The sequence below is a fragment of the Vulpes vulpes genome, chromosome 7 (genome assembly GCF_048418805.1).
Source record: "Vulpes vulpes isolate BD-2025 chromosome 7, VulVul3, whole genome shotgun sequence".
Taxonomy (NCBI): domain Eukaryota; kingdom Metazoa; phylum Chordata; class Mammalia; order Carnivora; family Canidae; genus Vulpes; species Vulpes vulpes.
The window spans coordinates 57,686,056-57,707,519 of NC_132786.1; the positions used below are offsets into that span (position 1 = coordinate 57,686,056).

Consider the following 21,464-nt stretch of genomic DNA (forward strand, 5'->3'; position numbering starts at 1 on the left):
TTGGGCTGAAGAACATGGTTTTTCAATTCAAGAACCGTTTATTAAACTGTGTCAGATACTGTTAAAAATACAAAATTAAACAGCACAGAATGAGCAAGAATAATTTTAAAGATACAGTTAAACATACTCACCATGACAAGTAGATAAGTTATTTCTGGTGAATTCTGTAGGAACGGTGAATCTACTTTGTAATACGCTGTCCTCATTAGAAATGAAAATTTCTACTACTTGGCCTGATACATATTCACACATCACATGCATTCATAATAAATGTATTCTGAATGATTATTATTATACATTGGCCCACAGAGAACCTTGTCCACCCCCATAAATAGCCTGACTTGAAACATTTCTTAAAAAACAGGTGTCCCTCCAGTTGATACTGAGTTGTGGGAAAGGAAAATTGTGCTTCACTTGGAATTTGGTTCTGTTTAGCAAGCTATTTAGTTCAATTAAAAAATTTCTACTGGTTGCCGCCACTCTCCGTACTTTTATTGGAGGGAAACCAAAACAGCTGCTATCTTGAAAGATTAATTATCTTTCATACTTTCTTATAATTTTACATTCACATTTGGAAATTTTTCTTCAACTGGAATTATTCATGTTTTTATGCTATTTCGTGAACAGCCTCTTCTGAGACTTCCGAGCTGAGTATTACTAATGCTGAATCCCATGACACGCACGTACTCGGTCAATTGTTCTGCATTTTTGAAGGCTTGGCTTTATTGGAATTTCTACCTCCTGAGACTTCCATATTTAATTTCACATTCTTGGCAGGTAATATTTCATGAAAGGAAGTAAAGAGAGCCCTAATGAAATAGGATTACTTCTTGGGAGTGTGTTTAGAATCTAGTTATATCTGAGGTAAAGGGTCCAGTTTAAATGCATGTCTTAACCAGCTATATAGGTCATTTGTCTGTTACCTTGCATTCTAATGGGATGAATCTAAAGTAGAAAATTATGAGAATAATCTCCAACCCATAACATATGGGAAACCTTAGGAAAAGGTTATAGAAACCAGTCTTCTGAACATTGGCTGGGGAAAAGATCCAGGGAAGAGGATTAGATTTGGGTAAACAGTCACATGAAAAGTTTCTTTATTCCTCTCTTGACTGCATGTTCAATCTTCTGAAAAAGCTAATTGCTCATGGCCTGACTATGGTAAGTTCCCAACACTCCCGTGGGGCCTAGGGAGAGCTGTGGAAAATATGAAATAGTCTTACAAGTTTCATTTCATAGTGAATAAGTGAAGGACGCAAGTATAGTCAAAGTAGGTGACTTCAAGAGCTTCTTGAAGATGAGTTAAGAGAGGCCAACACTACAGCTGTATCTTGGGAATGCCATTGCTTCACAGCGGATCCTTGGTGGAAGGAGCCAAGGAACTTTCCTAGGAGCTACAGCAGCTCCTACAGGAGAAAGTTTTCAATCAATCGGTAGACCGCTTATCATGGAATGGAAGCCTCTGTGATGCACTGTTTGTATTCATTAATAAGCTTTTTCCCTTTTATACTAATTTGGGGGTTTATCGTAGTCAGTGTTTCCTACAAGTGGAGAATCATCCTCCTCAACAGTCCAAAGTGATTCTTCTAATTTGGGGGTTTATCGTAGTCAGTGTTTCCTACAAGTGGAGAAACATCCTTCTCAACAGTCCAAAGTGATTCTTCTAGGATCCCAAGTAAGGTAATAACCCAGGTGGCCAGCTCAGCCCTTCACAGCTCTGATGACTCTGACCCAGCACTTACGGAGAAACAACGTTCTCATGTCTCATGGGGACATGACTGATGCTCAGCTTAGCAGTTAACTCTGTCATATTTGGTTTTAATGCAGTAGTTACTGAAATTTAAGGGACCTGAAATGCATTCATACCTATATACATAAAAATCTACATAGAGAACTACATGCCATATTAAGCACAGTCCCATGGTATTTAAATGTAGCATAAAAGTACTTTTTTCAGTTATTCAGGAATAAATGTGTCAAAGATATGGTATAATAAACACTTTTTAATATAGCTAACTATGATGATATGTTCTGAATCACTGCTACACCATATAAGAAACCCTAGATTTTACAAACAAATGGTGAGATTTTTACCATAATCAGAATGTTTTTTGACTTAAGACTGAAAAGGTGTCAATTTTCCTATTCTAAAGAAAACAAAACACAAGTCATTGCTTTAATGCAACCATGTTCCTGAATACCTCTGGATGATTTCATGGAAATATAATAAATAAATAAATAAATAAATAAATAAATAAATAAATAAAATTTGATTGACGTAAAAATCATATTTTCACAAGATATAACTCATTTTGATGTTGCAATTTTGTTAACCACCCGGTAATTTTTATAGGCAAAATTTTTTTCCAATCCTTTTAAAACCACTGTCTAATGAGACTTCTTTCATAAAAGCATATTTAAACTTGCAAAATAATTTGTCCACATTATCAGTAATACAGAGCTCTTCTAGTAGTAAAATAAGTTCATATTATTTGTTTGGGCTTTCATGCATAGGAAATCTAACCATAGGAAAACCTTTTATAAATTTTTAAAAATTGCTTTGTTTTCCATATTAAGGCACAATAGATGCAGACTGACATGATCAAATAACACTTATAGTTCTATGAAGAATCAAGAGTTATAGTTAATAGTAAGGTATAGAACACTGTAGAAGTCAAAGAATAACAATTATATTTGAATCAATCCAATTTAGATTTTAGACAAATTGGGTTACTCCTCTATTGTCTTCATGTGCTAAAGAGTTGAGTTTTTCATGGTTTATACATAAAATATTTTCCCGCATTCATTTAAAATGCAAAAGAAGGAAACAATCATTTATATATGTATAATTTAAGCTCAACGGATCTTTTAAAGTAAAGGACAAAAGATAGGCTTCTTAATCTATTTTAAAACAAAATAAAGAGAACTATAATAGGATTTCAACAGCTATTTTTAAGTGAAAAGGTTTTTACTACATATATGCTAATTAAAAATCCTCCTCCTCTAAAAAAATCTGAGTTACGCATATCACTAAGGATTAAAAAAATACTTCACACTACTGACACGTCACATACATTCTCTTCTATAATGTTAACTAATTTTTTTTTTTTTTATAAAATAGACTTTAGGTCTGTAATGTCTTTTTGAGGAGTTAGAGCCCGTCAACACAATAGATATATACATAATATATACTGTTTTCTGTTTTAAGAAGCTTGTTTAAGAAAATTTTAAAATTATTTTAAGTGCAACAAGTTTAAAGATAATATAAACCACAATTATTCCAATTATATGAGCTCCTCACTCTTTAAACAAAAACATTATAAATTCTGTAAAACAGCTTGAGTATCAAAGTACTGTTCTGCCCAGTAACACATTAATTTTATAGACCACAAAGTCAGAATTCTAGTACAATTGAAATACTTGCAGTCATGCCTCAGGCTTTTTTTTTTTTAATAGTTTTACTCTTTTAATTAATATTTTAAAAATTTGAGTTTATAATATACTCCAAATTTCAATATAGTTCTAGAAATTTACTTGAAGCTAATTTTATCAGATAAATTATGTTAGTTAATATAAGTTGAATAGAAATAACTGTAAATATTAAATACATTAATCAAAACTAATATCCATACACACTATCTTTTAAAATAGTCAATTATCATCAAATGTAAATTCCCATACAGATTTAACTGCATTTGTGTTTTTACATCTTAATGTCTGTTATGGTTATATAACCTATTCCTTTATAATTGGACATTTAATTTCAGCTAAAAAAACTTGGCAATGTTTTCCTTTAAAAAATAACTCAGAAGTATTTTGACTGTGTATCCATGTGTTGACAGATGTTAAACTGGAAACTTTCATTAAATATGAACTGAAACTACTGATTTACTATATACTTTATGGAGGACAGTATGGGTGTTTGTTAACTTGAAGATCGTCATACATGCCTTATATTCTGGTAGCTCAAGAACACTCAGTCATTCCAATAGTCATTAAATACTCATTCAATGTCAAGCACTATTCAAGGTGTTGCATTATTTTCTATGTTTCAGTGTTTCAACAATAAAATGTTTTGGTACTTTTTAATGAAACTTTGGTACCTTTGTGAAGCTTATATATGCTCTTTTAGATTCTTCTTTTATCTTTCTCCCAAATATGGCTATTCTATCTTATAAAGGACACATCTAGTTTTCCTTGAAATTATATAAATATTTTATTTTTTTGAAGTTAATTTATAAAGTCAACTCTTATTCCCCACCTTCCCCTTCTCCCCTCAACCTCTGGCTCTTAGACAGCAAAGGCAAAGGTAATACTAACCCACAAAAGGTCTTTAAAAAAACAAACAAGGAGAAACATTTTCTGTCAAAATGGGTTGAGTCGTATTCCAGTCCCTAAAGGTGAGAACGGGTTCACCTTTGCCCACATCAAAGCGTCATTCAATGAGATAGTAGATTTCCCATCTTCAAGGAAAAATACAGGGCCCTGTGCAGAGTTGAGGAAAGAGAAGATGGGATTATAAATTTGCAACATGCTTTAAACCTACAGAAACAGAATCCCTTTAATAATAATAGTAAAGACACTGGCAATATTTAGACAATGGTAATAGGAAATTTTAATATATGAGAAAAATCAGATTTTTTGAACTGCTACCAAATATAGAAAAAAAATTTAGATATGTTAACATTATGCCCCAATGTCTTTTAAAACAGAATTTGGTTTCATAATCTGAATTCTTTGAGTACAGTAGTGCTACCAATGGCAAAGGTATTGCCAATCCATTAATTAATACAAAGTTAATATTTTATAAAGGTATCTATGCCTAGCATAGAATTAAATACACTTTACTATTTTAATCATAGAGCCTCTATCAGATAGCTGGGGAAATGATTTAAGCCAGAAGCTCTGCAACTGCTCTCTAGAAGATGAAAAATAGGGCAGCCTCGGGGGCCCAGCGGTTTGGCGCCACCTTCAGCCGAGGGCGTGATCCTGGAGACCTGGAATCGAGGCCCACGTCGGGTTCCCTGCATGGAGCCTGTTTCTCCCTCTGCCTGTGTCTCTGCCTCTCTCTCTCTCTCTGTCATGAATAAATAAAATCTTTTAAAAAAGAGATGAAATATATATGTCTATGTATGTGTGCACATAATTTAAAACAATGTCAATCATACAATGTACCACCATATTTTTGATCGAGTTACATCAGGTACTTTGTATGTCAAGGATCATTCTGAAGAACCAAATGCAAAACAAGCCTTTTAATCTATTTCTCCCAGCTGTCAGAAAGAAAAGCCTGATTTCAAAAACCTGAAATGGACTAAAAAGCTCATCTTCTTAATTATTTTCTAACGTTATCAGATTTTTTATCATGATTTCAAATGACACAGCCTGTTGTTAATAAATCATTTCTTGACACTGGAAAACCCATCATATGAAGTGGACTGCTTCCTACTCATAGGTACTTGAAATTTCACAGAACACTAATTTTCTGTTTAAAGAGAAAGATGCTGGGAGGGAAGAACCCCAGCTATATGAGTTGTATATGATAGGACCTTTCCTTTTTTTTTTTTTTTTTAAGATTTTATTTATTTATTCATGAGAGACGGGGGGGGGGGGGGGGTGGCGGTGCAGAGACCCAGGCAGAGGGAGAAACAGGCTCCCTGCATGCAGGGATCCCGGGTCTCCAGGATCACGCCCTAGGCTGAAGGCAGCACTAAACTGCTGAGCCACCCGTGTAGGCCCTTTCCTATTGCGGTTTTGGGTGTGGAGGTCTGTTAGGTCACTGAAACTGCAGACGGAGTAAAGGAACCAGAAGAGGAGAAGAGAAACCAGAGGGCACATGAGGAATGAGAAGGAAGTACTAGGAACGGCTCAGCGGGGGCCGCAAGCAGCACTGGAGATAAATTCTAAAAACCACAGGATGTTTTCTGCTCTTAACTGTATATTATTGAATGTACTGCTTTGATTCTTTGTCTCAGAACATAAGTGGATAACTAAGTGTCCTATCTCTTTTCTGGACCATATTAGTTTATTTGGACTATATTAGTGTATTTCTAGCACCAAGTCAAGCTATGTCTTGGGTTTACATTAACTGCAAGCTATTTCATTTAAGTGGTTATCCCCAGAATAGCTGTCTCCACTGGTCTGGCATGTCAGTATAAGAAGTGTAATTAGTCACATTCCATGTAGAAACATAAGAATCAAGTGTGTAAAATGTGAATTCACCCTTTTCTGGGAAGTGGTGTTCTTTTATTCCAGACTGCAGTCTACACGGACTCATCATGGTGTGCTTCACGCAGACACCTCCACCTGGCCCCGGCCCTGAGACCATGAAGGGGTCTCCGTTCTCCCCAGAAATGGGGCACGTCGTATTTCTGACCATACACTAGGGCCCTTCCTTAGGGGTTAGCCATCCTTCATGATCAATCCCAATGATTTGTAAGAAGTCAATGTAAGAACATGTTTGTCAATAACATACACCTGCCGGTTCTTAATTTCTTTGTGCAAATAACATACAAAGAGAGACTGCAAAGTTAATTTTAATCTATTGTAATATAATTTAGAACCATGTTGACTGTTGCTTTGTCTCCTTATTTAATTTCCCCAAGGATATGATCCACATGTATCTTTAAACATTTGTTAGTAAGTAGACCTACTCCATGAGTTGCTTTCATGGTAATAATGCAACGACCATCTCTCTCATTTTATTTTAAGGACAGGGAAACCATTTATACTAATGATAGAGCAGTGAGGGCAGTATTTTCTTACTCATTAGTGTTCTTTATAGGTACCTACTTTATTCAGATTATGCTTATTTTAAGAAAAGTTTTTAACATAGAGGAACAAATGGAAACAAACTATTTATGTCTCACAATAGGCCGTACCTGGATTTTTAATCCCGTAAGGCAAGAGATGTGGGTATCAGAATGACTGGGCAGGTTCGATCCGGTCACGTAATCTGGTCCGACAATTCCTCCAAGCGGCTCTTCCTGGAGTCTCTTTAGCAAAGTTGCATAAACCATTTTTTGTGAGTCAGAAGGGGGTGTACATGCAGACTCTTCCGAGGACCTATATTTTCAACAGATGTTACATTTTCATTTTCGTAAAAGCATAGAATAAATGAGGTTTACAATAGAAACAGTCCCTGAGGATTACTCAGTTCCCCTTTAGAGCTGATGGCAATTTAGACTGAATTCATAAAACAAAGGACTTTAAAATAAAGGCAGAAAAAAACAGGAATGTAAATTATTACTGAATATATGCTGTAAACAAGCCAAGAGGCATTACTGGGCTAAGATTAATAGTGAGCCAGTCCATGTTTTCAACAGGTTTGTCTATCATCTATAAATCCCAATTTTCACAGTGTCTTCACTCACCGGCTCACAGACTGTGTGCAAGCTCTCCACGCATCCAATTCCTCAGAAAGGTGCTCAATCTTTAAAGGCACTGACACCACCCGACGTTTTAATAGCTGACTGAAACAGAGAGAAAGAAATTAATGCCTGACATCCAAGACTCAGCTATCAAAAAAGCAAATGAGCTTTAAGTGGCTGCGATTTCAGATGCAACAACTACTGTTCAAAATGCATATGTGTACACGAGCATATGTGTGCGCGTGTGCGCTTACTTGTATCCGGGCCTGTACGTTCCCTGAGGTCAAGGGTGTCAAGGCTGGATGACAGTCTAAGAGAGCAAAGTGAATACATGAACTGAAAGGATGGCAGGCAGGGGGTCGGGGGAAACAGGCGGTGGGGTGCACCTGTCGCCATGAGACGGGCCCTGGGTGTCGTGCGGAAGAGCTGCATCCTGGTACCGTGCACCCGGACTAATATCACACTGTATGTAGCTGGGATGTAAATAAAAACTTAAGATGTTAAGAAGTAAAACTGGTAAATAAGTAAGTAAACGCACAGGTGAAGACACCACCGAACTGCGGAGACAGAGAGATGGGCCAAGCAACGCTGACTAACCGCCCCACGGGGCTGCCTATGGAGCAGCGTGTGTGTGAATTAAAAACGATGATCAGAGGAGGGAGAAGGTGTGTGGGAGGAGAATGTGAACCAGTGAAAAGGAACAGAAATGCGGACTTCCAACTCCTCCAAGACAGAGGCGTGTGAGACCAGGCAGTAAAACAGCGACATCGCTGATCCATCACCCCTGCGCAGAGAAAACTGGAAAAGAGATATAATTAGTATTAACTAGGAAGCTTTAGATAAAGAAATACTAGTCCTAAGTTTCTGTAGTAAGTCACAAACCCAGTGTGTTTTTGCAGGAACTTAGTTCGTTGAAATGTAAAAGTAAAAGCTGTTTGGGGCTGAGAAAGAGACAGAGCAAGAGCTTAGAGGTGAAGTCAGGGCCAAGTAAGCCGTTTCAAATCTACGTTTTATGGTCACTCCCGCTAACTGTCATCACTCTGCTGGGACACGAGTGGCCCCGGCGAGGACGAAGGCACAACTCTCCCCCCGACGTGCACGTCTAACATCAGCTGTCAGCAACTGTAGCAATGATATCTCAGATCGCCTGGTAGCTTATCGTTTTCTTCAACCCCAAATTAGTGAGCTTAAAATCATTCTGGACGACGTGGCTAGCTCCAAATTGAATTCCTGACACACTAGGGCTTCCCTGTGTACAAGTCCGCACTGGAGAGGACTTTATCTGCCCAGTGGTTTTTAACGATCTACGGTCTACAAAGCAGCGTGGAAGAGTGAGGAGAAAAACAGAGATAATGAGTGGGTGGAGGGACACTGAACAACTCTCGGGGAAGCTTCCACAGCACGGGGATCAGAAGCAATCAGCTTGGCCGGGTGGGGAACAGAGTGGGCTTCGGTGGGCGCCACAGCCCGAACCGTAGGTTTGCAGACCTTTTGTGTATGACTCAGGATCTGGAAACTCTGTGACGGACAGTGGGGAGTCCTGGGGGTACAAGGGGGGATGCTGCTTCTGGAAGGCGAGGCCACAGCAGGAGAACAGAGCCGCAGAGATCGGGTGAGCAGGGCTACGGCCAGAGGGAGGTGATGCAGGCCGAGGCCACGGCGGTCAGAGAACACTTCCTCGTGACCCTGATCACTTTATTATGGGCCACAGAATCAGAACGACAATTGAGAGAGAGAGAGAGAGAGAGAACACAGGACGAGAAGCGGGTTTCAGGAGGGAGAGCATCTTCATTTTGAGCACATGGAGTTGAGGCCAGAGTCTAGCGAGCCATCGGAGCTGGGCCTGAATACAAAACCCGCCAGGGAGGTGACAGGTGGAGCCACAGAGGGCGAGGTTCCTAAGGACAGAGCACGGAGAGGAGAGAGGAGTGTGGGCAGACCCGGAGAATGAGCTGGAAGCAGAGGGAGTGATGGAGAGGGGGCTCAGTATGTGGGGCCAGGGCGCCAGCGGGAGCACAAGACACAGACTACGACCAGGGAGGTAGGAAGGGGCTCCCACCACCAGGGGCGTAGGAAGGGGCTCCCACCACCAGGGAGGTAGGAAGCGGCTCCCAACCAGGGCCTTCTTAGTTTCTCGTTCTAAACCAGCGTGTTTCTAGTAATTTAGATACAATCTCCCCAGTCTCTCCTGCCTCAAGTCTGAACGCCTCCTTTTATTTCTGATATTATTATTTCAAGGAACTATTTTCTATTACCCAAGTCATAGATAAATGACCATACTCCATTAAACAATATTTTAATTCCATGTGGTGCATCCTATGGCTCCTATAAGATACTGTAATATTGTTAAAAGTTGCTCTCGAATTTGGGTCTGCTGCCTGCCCCAAAATAGGTTCTTCCCGCAGTGTCCCGGCAGCGGCACTACCCACTGTTCCCTGCCTGCTCCAGGGGCCGCCCGACACCTCCACGGGGCCCTCACTGTGCCGGGAAGCGACGGGGCAGAGACAGCTTGGTCCCGGAATGTCTGCCCCCAGGAAGGGCACTCGGAAGGGAGGACTGGGGTCCGCGATGGGCTCTGTGCGCTGCCTTCGCAGGCCTGGAATGCCGACCTCAGCTGACTTAAGACCAATTAACCCCAGGTGTTTAAGCCAGAGTTGGGAGTCCTATTAATTTACATCCTAATTCGCTTCTGATTCCTACAGTTCATCGCTGCTCTGTTAGAAAGGGCATGAGGGATGAATGGATGCATGCAGCACGTGTCTGGCACCTTCCAGAAACCACGCTGGGCTCTGTCCTCGGAGAAGTGAGAGCGGCCTTACCTTGTGTACTCGTAAAGGGCTGGAACAATGCTTCGGTACCGTCTCCTGATGGCCAGTAATGCGCCCACATAACCACATAATATGAGCAATTCATTTCGAGCTCTAAAAGAGAATATATTTATTTTTTTTGATTCCGTAACTTGCGGCACAGAACATTACCCACATATGTCTATATTTTGATGAGTGACATTTATAGCAAAATGTGTTCAGAAAATTTTCTCAACGTGAGGATGTTTTATTCGTGACTTAACTCGTATTCACACACTGATGCTAAGCTGCAAATGACGTTTCACTCTTGCCTTCTTGTTTTTCTCTATATAACCTGTGTCTTCATCTGAATTTCTCTGTCAATAACTCATTAGGCCCGATTTAGGGATTCCTGGCACACAGTGCAGACTCTAGGAAAGGACAGAGCATACCCGCTCCATTTCCGGCTAGGGAAACTTGTCAAAGTTCCCCAGGCTGTGGCATCATCTTTTCCACACACGCCATTAACACAAAAATAGCCCAAAGCCTCCAATACAAACTACATGTCGTCTCTGGGGACTTTCATTCTATGGACAACAGGTCCTTAAATGATACTTGAATGCAGGGATGGGGTCTATTCTTCAATTTCTAGTGTCTGCGCTTTGCACACAGAGGCTATTTAAGAGATATGATGACTCGTTTCTGGAGGACTTGAGGTCGAAGGCTACCCCAAGGCTCTGAATTAGCACTATTTAGGCCAGGTGCGCGTGTGCGTGTGTACACACATATATCAACATGCTCAGTCTAGGTATTGGTAAGTAGGACCACTACGATTATTTCTGTTTCAAGTAGACTTCTGTATTTTTTTCTTAAAAATAGCAGGGGATCCCTGGGTGGTTGAGTGGTTTGGCGCCTGCCTTAGGCCCAGGGCGTGATCCTGGGGTCCCGGGATCACGTCCCACATCGGGTTCCCTGCATGGAACCTGCTTCTCCCTCTGCCTGTGTCTCTGCCTCTCTCTCTCTCTGTCTATCATGAATAAATAAAATCTTGAAAAAAATAAAATAAAAAAGTAAAAATAGCAAATAAAGGGGCTCTTGGGTAGCCCAGTAAGTGTCTATCTCTTGGTTTAGGCTCAGGTCATGATTTCATGGTAGTGAGATCGAGCCCCGTGTCGGCTCCATGGTTAGCATGGAGTCTGCTTGAGATTCTCTTTCTCTCTTTGCTTCCCTCCCTGAATTAAATAAATAAATCTTAAAAAAAAAAAGAGGAAATAGCAAATAAAAATGTAATTTTTCTACAAGGGCATCTACGTGTCCAAGATGATCTTATTCTTTATCTGAACACCAAAAAGAATACAACCATTTAAAAACATTACATAAGTTCAATTATATATTTTTTGGGGAAAAGTACTCACTTAGTACATGTATGTAAGAGTAATTTTTCAGTACGAATATAACTCAACAGGTCAAGAACCGGATAGATGGTATCCAATGTCCAATCTGAACTAGTGATGTATTCTGGCAAAATAAAACCAAATAAGAGATTTTCTAAATAATAGTATTAAAACATGTTCATTCAATTTTTAACTTAGATAATTAATTTTTTCCTGGTCAATCCCATCAAGATCACAACTATTTGGATATTTAACCCTCTCTCAAGTCCCCATGCCCTACAATCACCAATCTCTTGCTTTTTTTAAATTTAAGATGGCCAGTGCTGGAGTTTAAGGCTTCCAATCAATATTAATGAAAAGATCAAATAAATGAGATTTTAGATTATACTACCAATGGGAAACTTACCTTTGATGAAGTCAATACCAATCGGAAGGGCCTTTTCAGGTTCCTGACTTAACAAGTAATACTTTACAGTTTCAAATATATTACCATCCGCATGGGCTGCCTCCGCTAACTGCATACACTCCTCTAGCGTGGGGAGCTTGCACTGAAAAGGAATCAGTTTGATGATGTTACTAAAATTTAAGAGGGGGAAAAGCAGTGGTATAAGCACTGAGCATTTCCAGTATGCCTACTGTGCTTTTCTTATAAAAGCTGCCCAAAATAGATGTAAATGAAGTAATCTGTATTAAGAGCACATATTTATGGACATATCTTCAGGATCCAAGAACAATAAACAGGATATTACCTAATGAGTTAGTAGTTTTTCATCACATAAATACCTAATAAAAGGGGTGGAAGTAAATTGTCCTGATTGTGATCTGGAAATAGGATCCACGCATGCAACTTAGGAAAAAAATGCTGAGATTTGTTATTTCAGAACATACTGACCGATACCAGGAACTACATAAAATGTAGAAAACATAAATGAAACCCTCTTACGTGTCCCCTACACTGTGGCATTTAATTTCACTGTGGCCTTTGAGACAAAGCAACGTCACTTTAAGCAGGAAGGCAAAAAAATGTACAAGTTCCCGGAGTCGTTGGCTCTGACATTCCTAAATGCCACAAAATGGGAGATTCTGAGCCTCTGAAATTTCCTTATGGTAGAATGGAAAGCAATACTACTCCCCATTTTTTTCATAGTTTTTTTTTCCTGTTGAAACTCAGAGTCTGCTCCTCCCCGAGGCAAGTTCTTCTGCTTCCACAACGAGGGCAGAAATTAAGTTATCTTTTATGTCCACATCTGTATGTTCGTGATGTTTGAAGCTGAAGTGTCGAACGTTTGCTGGTTTGTTTCTGAGCAACCCCCATACATAGTCTCATGCCTTGTGTCTCTGGTCTCTGGAAACCACAGAGACGGTGCTTCCAACGCAGAAGGGATTCGGGGTCGTGACTCTGGATGCTGCTGTTCCATCAGGGCAAGGTCACCGATCCCCGCCCCTGCCTGTGAGGTTTGTCGTCACTCTCATCCCTTCGTACTGTCCCTTCACGTCCCCTTAAGTTACTGAGATGGTTTATGCGATCTTTTTATTAATGCACTTATTCAAGAGTTTCCTATTTGCTGTGGTTTAAAGTGGGAGGGGAGAGTAGGTGATGGGGAGGAAGGAGCCCTCTTGCCGTCAAGGGCATCGGGTGTTGTATGGAAGAACTGATTCACTGCACTATACGCCTCAATGTAACATCACACTGGATGTTAACTATCTAGGAATTAAAGAAAAACTTAAAATAAATGAAAATTTGGTAAACTGAACATCTTGGATTCCTCAATCTCTCCCTGCTCTCTTAAAAATTACAACAAACTAAATTAAATGAGCTTTCATACATATAACATTTCATATTGTTTCCCCATATTTATTTGCTAAATGCCAGTTATTTGCTAAGCAATTACTACTATGTGCTAGGTCCTATGCCTGGCTAGACAAAGTAAAGTTTCTTTACTTTGACAGACACCCAAAAAGGAAATAAAAAATGGTTTCTATTGAATTGTATCCTCAAATAAAATATAAGAAGAATAAGATGATCATTCCTACAATTTCTGTCCTATGTTAAAATTCTGAAAGTCATATAAATTAAGGTAGTATTTAAAAATATAACGTTTAGCATTACTTGTGAAATGATCCAGAGGTAATAACACCTTTACATATACTGACTAGTCTTTTTTTTTTTTTTTAAGATTTTATTTATTTATTCATGAGAGACACAGAGAGAGGGAGAGGCAGAAACACAGGCAGAAGGAGAAGCAGGCTCCATGTAGGGAGCCTGACATGGGACTCGATCCCAGGACTCCATGATCACGCCCTGGGCTGAAGGCAGGCACTTAACCACTGAGCCACCCAGGGATCCCCCTGACTAGCCTTTCTAAAGAGTTATTAATGAAGTCTGACCAGAAAATCTAATTACATCCTTTTAGAATGTGTGATGAAAAGACCATGTGGATGTCATCTTGCCCGTGTCATTACTAGTGTGTAAACCCAGACAAATATCTCCTTGCTTCCCTAAGCCCCAATATTAGCATCTGCTGTCGTCACCTCAGAAGATATGTGGGTGTACATTTAAAGCACCGTGCAGGGGTGCCTGGGTGGCTCAGTTGGCTAAGCATTTGACTTCAGCTCAGGTCTTGACCTTGGGGTCCTAGGATCGAGCCCTAACATTTAGGGGTCTGTATTCAGCAGGGAGCCTATTTCTCTCCCTCTGGCCCTCCCTTTTTCTTTCCCCCTCCCTCTGCTTCTGTTCTCATTCTCATATAAACAAATAAAATCTTTAAAAAAAGAGAGTACTATGCAGCGAATGTAAAGTTCCTACTTCCTTCACTATTTTAATTGCAACATTGAAATGGCTTTTATTTGTCATGTTTGTGAAAGCAAAGTGCATCTCATTTAAAAAAATAATTCACAGGGGCAGCCCTGGTGGCTCAGCGGTTTAGCACCGCCTTCGGCCCAGGGCATGATCCTGGAGACCTGGGATCGAGTCCCATGTCGGGCTCCCTGTGTGGAGCCTGTTTCTCTCTCTGCCTCTCTCTCTGTGTCTCTCATGAATAAATAAAATTTATTAAAAAATAATAATTCACAGAATACAAAGTGTATAAAGAAATTGAATGACCCATGATCTTATAGCCCACTGGTCACTGTGCACATTTATCCTATCACAAGTATTTCCCTGGTATCACACACACTTACACACACACACTCACACATACTTTGATCTATCTGTGCTAACATAATACTTAGTAAGAATCCACTGTTGGATGAGTAGGGCCACTCAGGCACTGGGGACAATTCAAGGCTCATATAAGTGAAACAAAACATTGTTATTTTCAGAGTTAAAAGATAAAATATTCTACTATATTTTACCTTTTTCTTAAAAGAACTGTACATATCCCCTTAAACACACTATAAATAACATAAATATATACACAGTTATTTTAAAAATGAGAATCATATGGCATGTGCATTTCATATTCCGCTTCTTTACATAACTCTTTTATAGCTATCTACCAATGTCAATAAAAAGAAAACTTCATGATCTTTTTAATGGATTAAAAGCACTGAAATGCAGAAATGTACTACAATTTGCATAAACAATCTCCCGATTACTGAATATTTTGGTTGCTTTTATATATAATCTTGGCACATAAATTCCTATATTCTACAAAGGAATATTTTTAAAGCATTTTAGAGTAATGCATGTGAATTTCATTACACTCCATTAACTCTTTTAAAGATCCTAAATTGCCTATTTTTAAATAGTGTGCTTGTTCCCTATGGCGCAGAGCGGCAGAGTGGGAAGGGCTAGGGATGTGGAGACAGACCGGCTGAGGCTCAAGTTCACACTCCACTCTTAACTAAGGGCAGTTCCTTACCTTCTCTGAAATTGTAACAATATCCCGTGCTTTTCAGGGTTTCATCAGAATTGGGTAAAATACAAAAATGTGAAAATTTAAAACTGTTCCAAGCATACAGCAGAAGCTCAACAAATGCTCAACTTCCTGTTACCATTTGCTACATTTGTAAAAGGGCTTGAAAGGGATATGTTTGCTCCTCTCCCTGCATCTCTGTGTGACTGAACCTAAAATGAATTAAATCACAGCCCTGCACTGCAAACCGGGACAAGTAATATCCTTAGCATACCTTCTCATGAAGATCATTAATCTCTTCAGTACACCCTGGGTAGAAAGCACAGAGCTTAACTAGGTGTAGTTCATTATCGGGAGTCATCAGGAGAAGATCGGCCGCCAGATTCCTATGCACATAACAAAAGAGGAAACTTCAATTAAAGAAAAAAAAAATCTAAAAATGTCACTTAGAACTATTTCAAAGGAAGAAAACCCTAATTGTCTGCTTCCATAAATGGTACCAATTTCCTACCTAATTATGAAAGTCTTCTAAATGTAGATGACAGAAACAGAAGGGCATGAAGGAGAAATGTATTATGAAATTCCTGTAATTTTCAAAAAATCTAAATGAATCTTTCTATATTTGCATTTAATTTTGTTATTACAGAAGAATTCCCTAACCAAAGTAAGGGGCATTAGATATGTTCTTGGGAGTGAATTATAAAGCAAACTTCGTGAAAGCTAATTCTCATCAGCTTTTGTTACACTTGCCAATTGCCCTGGATTAGCCAGCTCATTAAAACCAATTAAGAATGCTTGGGTATTTAAAGTTTAGAAGTTTGGGTATTTTGCGTCTCTCTTAAACTTTAGGTGAAAATCAAAGATAGAAATGCAGTTTTCTGATTTACTTTTTAAAGATTCAATGGGTGGAATAAATCACTTAAAAATAAGGTATTTTAAAGTGTTGTACGGACTTCACAGCTTTACATTAAAAGTGTTCTGTGTAATACCCTTTTTAAAAATCACTAGGTAAAGAGGTTTTGGTTGCATACATCAGAACTGAGAAAATGCTAACTTGCAAGGGTTCGAGATATTATTCAGTTTTCAAGAAACTCACTGTATGACACATTCATAACCTGAGAATATGCAGTGTTTCAGATGTGCATTTCTGAAGGGCAGACTTCTGAGAGTAACAGGCTCCTTCACCTTCTTTGTGAAGCCTTCAGAAACATGTATCTTGGTCATTTATGTGAATAAATTATTTTAAAAACAGTAACAGATGTTTAATCCAGAATGTCGTGAGCAGAGAACAGGAATGGAGACAGTTCGTGTGTGTCAAATATTCTATCATTGCAGAGCAGGTAAATCTCTGAGTGTTTTTACAAGCCTCAAATTAGGGTAATTCACCTGTTCTTGCTAAAAAAGTTTAAATGACTATGTTTTCTGATACCAACATGTACTAGCAGTATTCAGGTATGTCCATGAGAATACAGAAATGATCATTTGCTTTTATAGTGCATAAACTTGCTATGCTAAAATTCTATTCAAACTTCTATGAACTACAGATGAAAGTCTCTTTCTCACTGTAGAAGTATATCTTCATACACTGAAATTTATGGCAATGCCAGATAATTTTATTCATTCTTTAGTGTAACTTCCTATTTATTGAAAATTCAGTATACCAGTTGGGGAAAATGTATATATGTAATGATACAGACTTACCAAATAATGTAACATCTTACATTTTGCTACCAGAACAGGCATTTTCACTCCCTTAGCTACTATTGTTTTATATCTTAGAAAGTCACAATTCATTACTTACACATGATTTAAGTATAAAATCGGGAGTGATTTTGTACCGAGGCTACAGGAACTGTTATTACTTTGTAGTTAGGTTTTATATGTTATAAATTCTATAAATGAACTAGCATTCTGTTAACCAATGAAGCCCAAACAGGCAATGATCATTTCTTAATATAGAGTTAATACTCTAGAACTAAAATATAACATGAGTTTTTTAATTAAATGTTTTTATAAATCTAGATAATACCTGTATCCAACAGATGGAAAGCTAGAAAGAAAATGATTTTAAATATGAATACCATAGATAATATGCAACGAGAAACAAGGAGACTTTTACCAGTAAATGTAAAAAAGGCAAAATATACTTGGTTTACAAAATCATGAACATCCTCTCAAAATTATGCAGCTGTCCAAATTTTACTTAAATTTCTGAACTCTAAGTACCCATGGTGATTACAGATTCCCCCTGGAAATAAACCTGATCAGCACCACATATTTTAGAATTTGAACTTTATCCTAGTTCTTGGTGCATGTATCTATGGACATAGAAGGGAACTTCTTGGGGCAGTTACAGGGAAATGGAAGTTTGTTTTATATGAAAAGCAACTAACACATATAGTCAGTTGAAAGATTTTTTTTTTAAACCTCACTTAAGTTGAATTTCTATTTCTGTTTTGCTATGTTGCACCTTCACCTAGGAAAAAGGAACGAATCACATTTTATTTAGATTCGGTGATGATTTTTAGTATGGAGTTGGTCACCCTGGTGAATAAACAATCTGAGTTAAACCTCATGCTTTGGGATGGGTCCAAGGCAAGTCATGGTAAGCACGTAACTGGCTGCTATCCTTTTCAACAGAGAGAAAAACATCTCCAAGGATGGTGGGCATTTAATAGATTTAAGCCTAAAGCTGATGGTGGGGTACTACTATCTTCAGGTTCGGGGAGGGAGCTCTCATATGAATGTAAGATATGGTAAAAATTCTAAAAACTCTGAGATTCCGGATTCACTATGAAGCCCCCAGATCTAGAAAATGAGAAGAGGCAAATGAGAAGTGTTTCTCTTTTGCTGACTTAGTCACACATTAAAGAGGGTATAGCGTGATAGCTGCAATAGACTGGATGCTTGTATTACCCCCAACATTCATATACTGAAACCTAATCCCCAATATAATGGTATTTGGAAGTGGGACCGTTGGGACATGATTAGGGCCTGAGGGCTAAGCCCTCACGAATGGGATTAGTGTCCTTACAAAAGAGGCCACAGAGGACTAGTTCACCCCTTCCACAAGTGAGCACAAGAAGATGGTCAATTATGACCCAGCAAGCCAATTCTCATCAGACCCCAAATCTGCCAGCATCCTGATCCTAAGATCTCACCATTTAGAACTGTGAGAAATAAACTTCTGTTGTGTACAAGCCATCCAGTCTGTGGCATTTTGCTACAGCGGTCTGAACTAAGTAAGTTGCTAAGTGCAAATTGCAGCCAGTTTATGTAACCTCCAATCTTGGCTCAAGCACTTACTGAGATCTGAGGCAAACAACTATCTACTGCCTAATATCTAGTAAGTTGTTACATGTAAAGTGCTTAACACAGAGCTTGGCACACAGTATGCAGTGTGGAGGGGCTAGCCGGCTGTCACCATTATTAACACTTTTATCTGTAGGATTCAGCAGTGGAATCTGTATAGTCCATCGAAGAGTGGTATGTGCGTGCACAGGGTGTACGTGGGAAGAGCTACGAAGCCTGATAAACAAGTCTACTTAGAAACTCCTTGAGGTTTTAAGTACTTTGGGGAAAGAGAAGATAAAAGTCTAAAGTCATCTTTAGGTTGCTCCGTAACGAAGAACTGTCTGCCCCAAGATCCTGGCGATGCAGATGGGGTGAGAACTGCTTTCACCTAGACTTCCTGTCACTGCAGGGACCTTCCAAGGTCTATTTCTTAGAGTTGCTGCCCAAGTCTGGGGAAGTGGCCTATTCCCAGTCTCCAGCTAAACCATCACTCTCCATTAAAAGTTACTATTCTTCATTAGAAAAGTGATTTTATTTTCCAAACCTTAAACTATGAGAGAAGATCGGATGAGGATGAGTGTAGATATGTAGCATTTAAAATGTGGAAATGTGTGGTCCTGATTATCTTAAGAAGAGTGCATGTATTCTCATGATGTTTTGTGTGCTTGAAAATATCATAGTTGCGACTGCCTTGTTTCAGAACGGGTCATGGTAGATTTCATTATTTAACCACCATTACTTCATTGTCATAGCATGGTTCCCTCCCACAATCTTCCTTTTATTAAAAAAAAAAAAAAGGAGATGCTGTATCCTCCCAACACACATCAAATGTAACTTACAATATTTAAAAAATGTATTCCATCACTATAAGATCATTCTTCGAATTTAGAAATTCTTACCATGTTGGAATCATCATGCATTTTCTTGCCAACAGTTCCAGGGCATAGTGGGTTGCAGGTGCTGCAGTCTCCCCTAGTACTGTGCCCACACAGACGGCCAACTCCAGTTCATTTCCACGAATCAGGTATGCCATAGCAAGCTTGCTCAATAAGAAAATAATTTCTTCAGTTTCAGAGATGCTAGATGGGATCATCACTCCCCACTAATTCATAAAGTAGCTAAAGTAGTATTAATCTACATTCCTATAAAATACTGAATGTAATACTCCTATAAAGTACTTATGTAAGTATAAACACAATTTCCAGATGGAAGAGCTTATCTGATAAAGGGATGTACAGGAAATTTTTGTAAGGTCAGAATTTAAGTTTAGAACCCTTAGTAATACATTTATAATAACAGTCTACCTGCAATATCCTCAATATATCCTTCAATCTCTATCACAAAACAATGTAAATTCTTAAAAGCTTCTTCAATAGTGCTCAATGATTATCAATTATCCCTTAAATATACTACATCTAAGGATATACGCATAATAGAAGCCATCTTTACTTAACACTTTTCTTATGAAAATACCTTAAAAACATAGCTTGCGAATAATATACTTGAAGTACGTTAAAAATAAGTAGGTTGAGAAGTCAGGTATTCTGAGTCCCGGTCCAGAGATTTTTGTCCCTTTATCATACTACTGCTTGTCATGTAGGATGAAATACTTAAATCAGGTTGTTACCAACATGTATCTTGTGATAAAAAATAAATCGGAAAAAAATCCCATAGTCTATAGAGTTGGTGTGTGCTCGAGGCGTGGAAGTCAAGGCTTGAAAAGCACACAAACTCAGATCTTGCACAGAAGTTGCCGTATTTTTTCCACTTGAACACCATGACACATCTGAAGGGTTTTTCATCCACATGAACCAATGTGAAACGTACCTCAGTGTTATCGACAGCCAGCTGGCAGCAGGCAGCCAGCACTGCACGACCGTCCTGGAAATACCATTCTGACAATTCTTCACTGACTTTGTGGAGGAGTCTAGAAAACAGAGTGTACGTCCCTCCAGGAACACAAGGATTCCATCATAAAGTGGACTAATGCTCTTTTATAACAAGTTGGCCAAATGATCCAATAGGATTTCATTTGATATCTCTGATTCAAGTATAAAGCCTGATTTTTGGTAAAAATCAATCAATCATCAATCAATCAGGAAACCAGTCTTAGCTGACCAATCAATCAATGGGCTTCTCCCCCACCGTCAATGTCAGAAGAAAAGCCTAATTCTCAAAATGTACTGTCCTACATCAAATCATTATAATTCAGCTACAGGGCAGTCAACCTTAGAAGAGCTATAGGTTGAGCTGAAACTTTTCAAAACGTAAGTGGTGACACAAGATATGATCTTTACCATATCATATTTAAAATGGCAGAGAACAGCAGCAAAGAACCAGGAAGGAACATGTTGGTCCCAACACATTATTTGCTTAATATATTATGACTCCTTTTTTTTTTTTTTTACTTGAGAAGCATCCTAAAAGTTTAAATATCCAATTTACTAGAGCAATAAGAGAAGCCAATGGATATGACGTGGGAAAGCAGATTATTAGATTTTAAAAAGGTCAAAAGGCTGAAGAGTTCTAACGTCTGTTACTTTTAAAAACATATGTATCTGGATTTAAGTAGCCTAAATTTTATTCCCACCATTAATTCTGGGGTCTTGATTATGAACAGTGTCGGGGTGACATTATCTACACTGACTTTACAGTGAAATGTTAATAAACAGCCCACCTACTTTCACTGCCCTTCCTCCCTAAACAGGTTTGATCAGTTTTTAAGTATTTAGGTGCTTTATTTGCCATCTCTCTCCTGAAATG

At 38.7% G+C, this 21,464-nt stretch overlaps 1 protein-coding gene across 6 annotated transcripts in view; it reads right to left on the reverse strand.

The window, feature by feature from the left end:
* Positions 1-4,191: 4,191 nt before the first annotated feature.
* Positions 4,192-21,464, reverse strand: part of WDR17 (WD repeat domain 17) — a 104,846-nt gene continuing 87,573 nt past the window's right edge. For 2 of the 6 annotated variants that reach the window (XM_026015821.2, XM_026015819.2), the window contains 10 exons: positions 20,529-20,628; positions 19,601-19,740; positions 17,437-17,457; positions 15,682-15,793; positions 11,957-12,098; positions 11,572-11,674; positions 10,190-10,291; positions 7,374-7,472; positions 6,882-7,065; positions 4,192-4,485 (listed from right to left, as the gene is read on the reverse strand). In XM_026015821.2, coding sequence (XP_025871606.1) covers positions 4,366-4,485; positions 6,882-7,065; positions 7,374-7,472; positions 10,190-10,291; positions 11,572-11,674; positions 11,957-12,098; positions 15,682-15,793; positions 17,437-17,457; positions 19,601-19,740; positions 20,529-20,628 — 1,123 coding nt within the window. In that variant the 3' untranslated portion in view covers positions 4,192-4,365. The remainder of the gene's footprint in view (positions 4,486-6,881; positions 7,066-7,373; positions 7,473-10,189; positions 10,292-11,571; positions 11,675-11,956; positions 12,099-15,681; positions 15,794-17,436; positions 17,458-19,600; positions 19,741-20,528; positions 20,629-21,464) is intronic. The other 4 variants (XM_072763890.1, XM_026015820.2, XM_072763891.1 and 1 more) reach the window with 3 other exon arrangements.